This window comes from Psammomys obesus, unplaced genomic scaffold (genome assembly GCF_907164565.1).
Source record: "Psammomys obesus unplaced genomic scaffold, mPsaObe1.curated_primary_1811, whole genome shotgun sequence".
NCBI classification, from domain to species: Eukaryota; Metazoa; Chordata; class Mammalia; order Rodentia; family Muridae; genus Psammomys; species Psammomys obesus.
In genome coordinates, this window is record NW_026592890.1 from 11,680,087 (window position 1) to 11,690,772 (window position 10,686).

The 10,686-nt window shown below is 50.1% G+C and overlaps 1 protein-coding gene across 3 annotated transcripts; it reads right to left on the minus strand.

Annotated features, from left to right (window-relative positions):
- Nucleotides 1-1,530: 1,530 nt before the first annotated feature.
- On the minus strand, nucleotides 1,531-9,504 carry Tbxt (T-box transcription factor T). Of its 3 annotated transcripts, none has more exons than XM_055616131.1 (8): nucleotides 9,299-9,504; nucleotides 8,671-8,935; nucleotides 7,853-7,987; nucleotides 7,015-7,076; nucleotides 6,844-6,905; nucleotides 5,259-5,432; nucleotides 3,974-4,103; nucleotides 1,531-1,801 (listed from the first exon to the last, which is right to left on the minus strand). In XM_055616131.1, the coding sequence occupies exons 1-8, from the start codon at nucleotides 9,502-9,504 to the stop codon at nucleotides 1,531-1,533; spliced, it is 1,305 nt and encodes a 434-aa protein (XP_055472106.1). The 3 variants fall into 3 exon arrangements, with proteins under 3 accessions (XP_055472106.1, XP_055472104.1, XP_055472107.1); XM_055616129.1 differs by having other exon boundaries at nucleotides 5,259-5,435; XM_055616132.1 differs by lacking the exon at nucleotides 5,259-5,432.
- Nucleotides 9,505-10,686: the final 1,182 nt, after the last annotated feature.

Here is a 10,686-nt window from a genome sequence, read left to right on the forward strand (position 1 = left end):
ACAGTAAGATCTGGAGAGGACAGGAACTCCACAAGGAGAGCAATAGAACCAAAAAATCTGAGCACAGGGGTCTTTCCTGAGACTGATACTCCAACCAAGGACCATGCGTGGAGATAATCTAAGACCCCTGCACAGATGTAGTTCAGGGTCCAAGTGGGTTCCATAGTAATAGGAACAGGGACTGTCTCTGACATGAACTGATTGGCCTGCTCTTTGATTACCTCCCCCTGAGAGGGGAACAGCCTTACCAGGCCACAGAAAAAGACAATGCAGCCACTCCTGATGAGACCTAATTGACTAGGATCAGAAGGAAGGAAAAGAAGACCTCCCCTACCAGTAGACTTGGGGAGGGGCATTCGTGCAGAGGGGGGAGGAAGGGAAGGATTGGGACGGGAGGAGAGAGGGAACCATAGGGGGGATACAAAGTGAATAAAGTGTATTAATAAAGAATTTAAAAAATAATTAACTTAAAAAAAAAAGAAAGCAGAGATTTGAGTTAAACCAAAACCAGGGTCATACTAATGGATTCTGCCACTAGATGGAGCAATTACCTCCAGATGCCTGGAGCATCTCCCCACTGATGGGGAAGAGACAAGTGATCCCAAAAGCCATGCAGCTGGGTTCCTATAGCAACTACACTTTACATTGATCAACTTTACCAACTCCTCTGCTGCCCTCCGTGTCAGGTGGATAGCCTGCATTTTATGACATTAGCACGTTTCAGTTCTGCTGTGCACATTCATCTGTGATCCACTATGATTCCAACTTACATCATTTCACCTTCTTTAGCCACTAGAAAATGCATACCTTTAGTTCGGCAACTGATTTAGCTACAACATTAAAGTTCACAGTAAACTAAAATACATCTTGGGGAGAAAGCCTTTCCTAAAAGGAGACCATACATAACAACCGCCAGGACCACATGCTGCGTATTGCCTTTATTGTGCAGAAAAGCTTTCTGCAGATTGTCTTTGGCTACTTTGTCAACAGAAAAGTATCCCACCATTGACATCACAACACAAAAATCTACGTGTGCTTAAAGTAGACATCTTCTAGAGGCCAGAGCGGTTCCCAGCTTGGTGACAATCCACTGGCTATGATTTTTCTCTGTCCTCAGAGCTAACACCTCTAATACAACAAGGAAGGGCATTAGCAGTATGCTTGTGCCTCACTAAAGTGGGACGGGTGGGCAAATTCCAGCATCTCAAAGTCACCTATACCTTGTAAAGAAGACAAATACAAGGTAAAGGCTGCTAGCAAGGGACTCTGACTGCCAGTCAGGACACTTGACCATAGCCTCATCTCCATTCCTGGCTTCACATGTAGGACCTACGTCACTATTGCAGGGGTCAAGCAAGAGTTTGTGGGACATGATACACAGAACGTGTAGTATTCCTCTTACTTGAAAATGGAGTTATTAGCAAGCTTTTATTTCTTTCCCTTGTCCCAAAAGCCCGCCATGCTGTGCCTAGAAGGTCCCGTCGACCCTCGTTCATACAACAAGTCTTAGCACGTGGAGGAGAGTTCGGTTCACATGGACGGAGGTGACACAGGTGTCCACGAGGCTATGAGGAGGCTTTGGGCTGTGTCATACTGGCTGTCAGAAATGTCTGTGACCGTGGCAGCCCCTTCGTACATTGGGGAGCCAGAGGACGTGGCGGCCGAGACCGTGTGCGTCAAAGGCGCATAATGTGCAGGGGAGCCGCGGAAGAACTGGGCTCCTAGCCCATTGGACACCCCAGCTGTCTGGGAGCCTGGGGTGATGGTGCCATTGCTCACAGACCACAGGCTGGGGTACTGGCTGAAATGAAGAAAACAGATGTCAGAGGTTTGGGAAGAGGCCTCGTACGGGGAGTGGGATCAGGGTGGAGGGTAAGGACAAGGACTGAGAACAATAATTGCATCACATGGCTTTGCAGGCTGATTTTCCCCCTGTTACCTCATAGACAGAAGCTAGCATCTTAAGAAACAAAATCAGCGGAAGCAGACCAAAACGAAGGCATGCGTACGGTAGTGTGCTGAGTCCTGCTAAGAGGAACTCTGGGCAGGTATAGCTCTGTGCTCACTGACACACTGAATTTGCACTGAGCATCAAGGCTCGAGGCAGTGTGTTCCCAACCTCACCGCAGCCACACCCGAATTCACAGAAGAACGCATTCCTCAGGAGGGCAGCATTCCTCAGGAGGGCATCACCGTTGGCCTGGGCTCATCCAGTGGACAGGAGTTAGCAGTGTCAAAATGGGACAATATGCAAGGGACTGTAGAGCTGGCTCCATGGTGAGGGTGCTGAGGTGAGCATTAAACCCTCTGGCCTAAGCCCTAGAAATGAACTTCAAACTATGCCAACATTTTTGTTGGGGAAAACCTTCCTTTCGAGTTCTTCTATAGACACATAATGTGATCTGATACAAGGCTATTATTTAATACACTATCGTCTTTGCCTGCCTCAAAGGCATTTGAATTTGAAAGCAAGCCTGGGTAAGTTAAGACAGGTTGCTGTTTTTTACAGGTGTGAGTTTCAGGCTAGAGCACCAAATTGGGACGAGTGATCAGCATTTGGCTGCCTGCAGATCCTCTGGCTTCTTAAACAATGTCCCCAGGGCCACTGACAAGTTTGTCATCTGAGGTATGTTTGCCTTAAGAGCAGATTAAGATGAATTTGGTAATACTTGCCAATAACCCCAATAACTCAGGATAGTGAGAACTGGAGAATCAAAACCATGAGCTCTGGACTGTGTAGTGAGTTCAAAGCCAGGGAGTCCCTTCATCAAAAAACAAAACAAACACTAGATAGCTGGGCAGTAATGGTGCACAGCTTTCATCTCAGCCCTGGGGAGGAAGAGGCAGGTGGATATCTGTGAGTTTGAGGCCAGCCTGGCCTACAGAGTGAATTCCAAGACAATCAGCCTGGGCTACACAGAGAAACCTTATCTCAAAAAACAAAACAAAACAAAAACAAAACACACAAACACACACACACAAAACAGCTAGACAACTAAATTCTTATCAGTAAAGAGCTATCTCCTCAACTAAAGCAGCTAGGACCTTATATAAATGTTTCATGTTCTAGACCAGAGGTTCTTAAACCTGTGGGTCATGACCCCTGTGGGAGTCACATATCAGAATCTGTATATCCGATATTTACATTATGACTCATTACAGTAGCAAAACTATAGTTATGAAGTAGCAACAAAATAAATGTATGGTTGGGGTCACCACAACATGAGGGACTGTATTACAGGGTTGTAGTGTTAGGTAGCAGGACAGTGGCTGGTTTAAACCTTAGAGTGATGGCAGCCTCGCTCCATTGTAAACTAACGGGTCATCATCACGCTGTCCCAGAATTGCTATCTTTGGGTCCCTTTCCTCACTGGGAAATGAGGCTTGGCATCTAGCTCTATTATTCTTTGCTATTACCGTATCACCACCAGCTTTTCTGGGTGTTCTTAAACCTTCCCATTATATGAGTTGCCAGTCAGTCAGACACTCTCCACCTGTTTCTCAGGGTAGTACTGAAGACTCTTACTGCTTTTTCCACAGAAAAGCCAAGATGCGGACTGTCCGACACTGAATAAAAGTTCTGCAATGTTACTTTAAACTCCATGTGCCAACCCCTTCTGCCTGAGACACAGACTGAGGCTAGAGCTACTTAGTATCTTTTACATATGGAAAAAGTGAGGCTCAAAGAAATGAAAGGACCATCCGTCACAGCACATGTTAAGATCCAAGGAAGGCTGAACCCTATTTCGGGTGGAGTACAGCAAACCACCATGGGAAAATGGAAGGAATCAAAACTGCACAGTCTTGGGATCAGGTGTCCCTGGTCTCATCCAGCTGTCTAATTATAAACATAAACCCAAACACCCCCAGGTGGGATACGGAATAGAGAGACGAGAAAGGGAAAGTCCGACAGAACTGGAAGCAGCAGAGGCCGGCCACAGGACGGTTTGCCTCACTCCCCAGACACCCATACCTGGAGCCAGTCGGCGGGCTGGTGTTATGACCCATGGGCAGCATGCTGCTGTGGGCAGGCACTCCGAGGCTAGACCAGTTGTCGTGGGATTGCAGCATGGACAAGCATGCAGATGAGTTGTCGGCATAGGCTGAGGGGTGTGGAGAGGGGAGTTACCTGACAGGTCTTCCGAAAGGAATAAAATGCAACAAAGTAATACCAACTACTGGCCCAACCCAACACAGCAAACAATGGCTATTAGATGCAGAGAATAAGCCATGAGCCCCCTTAGGTAGTCAGCAGGGAAATATTTATCGTCAGAGTTAATTATTCAAAACTATGTTTCAGTTAACCTAAGGTATCTCTTATCATCCCACCAGGAGATGGCCTGCAGACACTGTATTGCTTATCTTTCTCTTTATTTTTGTTCTGTCTGTCTATTTATCTATTTGTTATTTTTGTGGCATTGGGGATCAGATTCGGAGCCTCTCAAATGCTAGATAAGTAAGTGCTGATCTGAGTGGTTTTATTTATTAAAGGTAAACCTAAAAAAAAACCCAAAATACCTGCCACTTTAATTCACCTTTTCCATAAAGGCTGTTCCATAAGGGTTTAGGCTATGGAAACTATGGCCTCACCAAATTAAAAATACACGATCTCCCCACCTCAGAGCCTAGAGTCTGATTGAACAGGTCTCTAGGGATGTTGCCTTTCATTTTGAATCAGCTGTAATTGCTTAATTGTTTTATGGTGTTCTTTAGCCATTTTCCCCTCCCTCTGGAGCAGACAAAGGTCGGTGTGAGCAGACAAGCTTAGAGGATCTGGCAAAGGTCTCTGGCTATCCTGGGGCTGAAATCTGGGAAGTAGTCCGGTTGTCTAGAGGGCCACACTCCAGCTTCTGGGTGCAGGGTAGATCTGAGATGGGCCTGGTTCTCAGGTGACACCAACACTGAGGGCCCAGGTTCTATACCTGAGGAATCTTCGGTCTGGTCAGGAATGCTTGTACCTGGCTAATCCAATATGGTCACTTTAGAGAGGTTCTTGAACCATCTAAACCAGGGCTCCATTCTGGGGATCAAACTATGGCTCAGTAGAAAAGCCCAGAAAGCCGTGACTTTTAAAACCTGGAGCATGTCCTAAGGCACACAAATATTGAGAGGGACCTCTGGCTAAACCACCACCTTCAGCAAGTCTCTTCAGGAGCCACTAGGAGCTAGTTCCCTATCTTGCACCCCTATAAAAATGCCTCTCCAGAGGGGTCCTCCCACCACCACCCCCAGTCGATGAACCGAGGTACAGAACCTACTTGGAGAATTGTTCCGATGAGCATAAGGGCTGGGGTAGGGCGATGAGCGGTGGTTCCTCAGAGCCGGGTACCTCTCACAGCCGTGTGTGGAGGGGAGAGAGAGAGAGCCTCCAAACTGAGGATGGGAGTTGGCAGGTGGACAGAGGGTGCCAGCGCCAGGAACTAGCCACCCCCCTGCTGTGAGAAAAGCATGCTGGGTAACTGACCCTTGCGTGAGACTCAGGACTGTCCAAGCTCCGAGACTCTGGGGTTGAAGAATGCACAGTGCCCACCCTCTTGTGCAGCCTAATCTCGAAAAGTCAGTGTGGAGCTCCACACTCCAAGCCTGGGATGCCCAGGACTGGAATGGCTGGAGCTGAGCCCAGCGCCCTGTCTTACAGGATTGGACTTGAGACCTCCCCCAGCCTTCCTGGAACTTCTGTTCTGCAGGCAGATGGCTTTCTATCAGATGAGAGGTTAAATGGATGAAGTATGAAGATAGAGAAATACAGACTGTTCAGGACTGCTTCTCCTCAGCTGCTGAGGCCAGCAGAGATGCTCCTGACTCAGAAATAGCTAGTGGACCCATTTCCTATTTGGACCCTTCTGTTTTGACGACCCCACCCCCAAGCCTCCCCACATTCTCTCTACAACACCTCCTCCAAGATAGAACTATCCATAGAAACTAATATTTTTTCCTCCTATTTTTTTTAGAAAGATTTTTTTTTTAATTAAGCAAAAGGAGCCTTCCATGAGACAATAACTACTGTGCTTCTAGTTTCAAACAAGACACCTCTTCAGGCAATACTTGAGGAACACACATGTGTCCACACAGCCCTGAGTGACCCCATACATAGTCCATCTCTTGCCCATTTCTTCATGGTCTGCACTCAAGCGACTACCCATGAGCCACAATAGGAGGCCTATTTGTTAAAATTCATTTGTCAAATTTGTTTAGAAAATGGTGTTAAAATACCAGTTTAGAATAGCTGACTGTGGTTTAAGGGCAGAGAGCTAAGCTGGTCTGGCCTACAAGATCCTTCTATCCCTCAGTAGTGACTTCCTCAAATTTGCAGATCCCTCCTTGAGAAGAGGGTTGAGGCCAGGCCTTTCCTCTCCCTATATGCACCTGTATAGGTCTGCACCCCTCACCCTGGCTAGAACTCCTAAAGGAATTTTAAAAGAACTAGCTAGCCACCTTACAAGCCACCAGAGGAGCCAAGGGGGCCGAACATGAAGGTTGCTCATGTACATCTCCAAAAACAGTGCCCAGTTTTCAGCCGCTAACAAAAGCAGAAAGCCATCTCCAAGGGGTTGTGATAACTGAACCCTCGTCATACCCAAGTCTAAACTCCCAGGAGTCCACTCTGCCCCTGGCTGCAGAACAAAACAAACAAATCAAGAGAGTTTGGGGGGTAGGGGCTGCCAGTGTCCAAAGCCCAAGATGGTTAGGCAGCTCCCAAATCAAAGGGCACAAAGAAGAGCCATCCTGCTACTCCCCACCATTCCCAAAAACCAAAGCTTCCCTACGGGTTCTGGTTTTTAGCAAGACTAGTCCTGAAACAAGCCAGAAGGATATGGAGAATGTGGATGCAACAAACCGTACATTGGGAATACCCCGGCTGCTGGCAGTCCCCAGGCTCCTCCATTGCATCTTTGTGGTCGTTTCTGCCAAAAAGTATTCGGAATGGTCAAAAGGAGAACTGCCTGGAGACAGTTGGGCATCCTTCCTTCTACATGGTCCTTTGCCCCAGGAGTGGTGATAGAATTCTCTCACCTTTCTTTTGCATCAAGGAAGGCTTTAGCAAACGGATTGTATTTAATTTTAAGGGCCGTGATCTGAAAAAAAAAAATAAGAAAGAATATTTACTAATACAGTGCTGGTTACCAGACAGTTTGATGGGAACTTTGATGGGGAAAATTGAGAAGTATCAAAGGCCTATCAGCCTATCAAGATGCAGAGGCATCTTGTGAGGAGGACAGCTGTGAATTTAAGGATAGCCATAGCTACATAGCAAGACCCTGTATCAAACAGGGCAGGGAAAGTGGGGCTACCAAAAGAAAAAAAAACTGAGAAAGAAGAGAGCCAAGTTAAAATATTCAAATTGAATCAGTCTTTGTTTTTCCATCTGAATCTGAAACCAACGAGAAATTACAAAGAAAAGCAATTTCTGACTGAAGTTCCCAATAAATTTAGTCTACATCGTGTCTATAAATCACAACAGTTCTGACATAGCAGGGGGCTGCTGTGCAGTTCTTAAAGCCAACAGGGACAGCCTGTGTGTGTGATATTGGGCTAAAATTAAGGCTTCCTGACAGCCCTTGCCAGGACTTCATACTGCTGAGATCTGCCCCTACCCTCTCCAGGAGATTTTAAAAGCATGAGGTTGTAATTCATGCATCTCTCAAGCATGTTGTAGATCTTTATTATTTTAGGTCATCTTTGGAGACAAACAGCAAGATGGAGCATTTTGAACTTCTCCCCTCTTAGCCACACAAGTGGTAACTCTGAAGGAAACTCTTGCCCCTATTCATCAGGGTGAGTTTACCTCTCCTTCCCAAGCCTATGCATGGAGGGCTCACTGAGAGGGTCCCCTCCCTTCTGGGGGCCTCACCTCCTCGTTCTGGTAGGCCGTCACAGCTATGAACTGGGTCTCAGGAAAGCAGTGGCTGGTGATCATGCGTTGCGGGCCCCCAACTCTCACGATGTGAATCCGAGGCTCGTACTTATGCAAGGAGTTCAACATGATCTGCAGGAGGTAAGAGGCAAGGACTGCAGAGCTGCCCTATCTACGCACACCGCAGCACCCACAAGAACTGCTGGGTGAGAACGGGACGGAACTGCAGGAAGTCTCCAAAAGACTGCCTACAGTGTGGAGGGCATGGGTCCATCAGGAGACTTTGTCAGCTTTTTACACATCTGCTTCCAGCAGCTGTCTGGAACTGAGAGGTGCTATGCTCCATTAAACCCTGGCAGAATACGGCCACAGACAACCTTTAAGTGCCTGGCTCCTCAGCAACTTGGAGCGAGCTTTCTAGGAACAAGCCCCAATCAGAGACTTTGGAGTGGAATGTACCCGTTTGTGCAGCCTTCCCACAGTATTCCCTTCTGACTTTAATGTGACTGCGGATCCACAACCAAAGCTCACCTAGGGCCAGCGCTGTTCCCCAAGCGCTTTTCCAAGAGGCAGGCCTGCACCAATCCTTCCGGGGTGAGTGGGTGAGGACTCCCAGATCCCTCCTCCAGGCCTTGGTGTGACCCTTATCAGCTTAATATAAACAGTACTAAAGGTTTAATTGGGGAAGACTGTGGTGGCTTCTGTGAGGCTGACAAAGGCTGATGCAGTCTTTCTAGGCTCCAGGCTGGATGGGAGAGGAACCCCCTCTGCCTCTGGGCTGGGGGACCCATGGGCTGTCTCCTGCTTGCCCTTACCTGCCCTCCTCCATTGAGCTTGTTAGTGAGTTTGACTTTGCTGAAAGACACCGGTGCCTTCATCCAGTGGGCCCCGAAGTTGGGCGAGTCTGGATGGATGTAGACGCAGCTGGGCGCCTGAGGCTCTGGCTTGCCCCCAGGGACCCACTCCCCATTCACATACTTCCAGCGGTGGTTGTCAGCAGCCACGAAGTCCAGCAGGAAGGAGTACATCGCATTGGGGTCCAAACCGGACACATTCACCTTCAGCACCGGGAACATCCTCCTGGAAAAGACAGGGCGCGGCAGGAGGACCCATCCCTTGGAGAAAGGAAGCCCGGCACAAAGTGTCTATTACTAGGCAAAGAGGAGCCCCTGCAACCAAAGCTTTCTCGGTCCTGGAACCAACTCGTCTCCCCCACTAAACCCACGATCTTTTGAGACAGCAGAAGGACAAACCTGGCCACCCCAGAGTTCTAATACCTCCTACCCAGGTTTCATAGGGCAAAGTTCCCGAGAAACTCGGGTTAGGAATTCTGTAGCGGCTGTAAACAGCAGAGCGGGAAGGAACAGAAAATGGGCTCGTTGGGAAGAAAAGGTGCTCCACCCACCCCAGGCCCCAGGCAGCAGACTCGCAGCACGTACGTACCTGCCGTTCTTGGTCACAATCATCTCGTTCGTTAGCTCCTTGAAGCGCAGCCACAGATCGCTCTCCTCCAGGCCCACTCGCAGTTCCCGCTCCGTGGGGTCGCCCTTCTCGCTGCCCGCCTGCAGCTCGCTCTCCACGGCGCTGAGCAGGTGATCCACCCGGTACTGCAGGCTCTTCCCTGCGCTCTCTGTGCCCGGGGAGCTCATCCTCCTGCCACCCTCTCCACCGCCCCCGAGTCCTGACAACAGCCACCTTCACTTCCCTGGCCACCGTTTTTCCAAGAAAAAAAGGTCACTCGGCGGAGCCCAAAGACCACACCTGGGTCCCAGTACATTGGCCAAAGGGGGACCAGGACCGGGATATGGGGGGAAGGGGCCAGGGATGGGGGAGAGGGGCCGGGGAGCCGTGGTTCCACTTGAACTCCCGCAAGGCGCGACAAGAGTAAGTCTCTGGGGGAGAGAAAATGGGTCCCCTCCCCATAAATACAGCCGAGGTGGCCTCGCAGGGGGCGCGGCGGATTGGGCGGGACACCCTTTGAAGTACGGAGGCGCTGCCCATTGGCGGTGAGCGGCCATATCAGACCGGCCGGGCGGGCCCCGAGGCTGGGGGCCAACAATGGACTCCCGAGCGCGCTTCCTGTAAGGAAAGCTTCGGGCGCAGTCCCGACACCCCCGCCCTCCCCCAAATGTTTGCACCTCCATCAAAGCGACGAGGCGGACCCTTGGTGTAGGGCGGGGGGAGCAAGGCCGGAGCTACGCGGGCCCGCGGCTCCCAGAGCGAACTGCTATGCCCTCCACTCCCACGCGCTCTCCAGGCGCCCCTCGGCGCCCCTGCGGCTCTGCTTCTCGGAGGGTCCACGTCGCGCGCACCTGCGCGGGACTACGGCGGATCTGCGTCTCCCCGGTGTCCCTGACCTCTCTGAAGCCTCAGCCTCCTGAGGCGCAGACTCTCGGAACACGTCCCCTCACCCCGTGGACGGCCACTAACGCCCACCTCGTCATCCGGGTTCCCCACGACCTTCACCTGCGTGGAGAGGGAAGCTCAAAGCGGATTTGTCCAGAGAGGGAAATAGACGAGCAGATAGTGACCCTAGTAGGAGGTGTCCTCGCGTCCCACGTAAAAGCTGGACTTTGGTGACGGTGGCTGCGTCTGCACCGAGTGTGGCCGCGGGAGTCCCGGGCCTCTTTGCTCGCGGGATTGTTGGAACGCACGCTGGGCGCGTTTCCCTACTCGCCTAGCCAAGCGGTGTGGGCAGCAGTTGGTTTATTACCTCTCGGTGAGAACCTCTGCCGGAGAGCGAGGGGAAGGTGACAAAGAGCAGGAAATAGTTCAATGGGGTCTCTTTAAACAATAACATTCCTCTAAAACGGGAGCCCAGGATGCGGAAA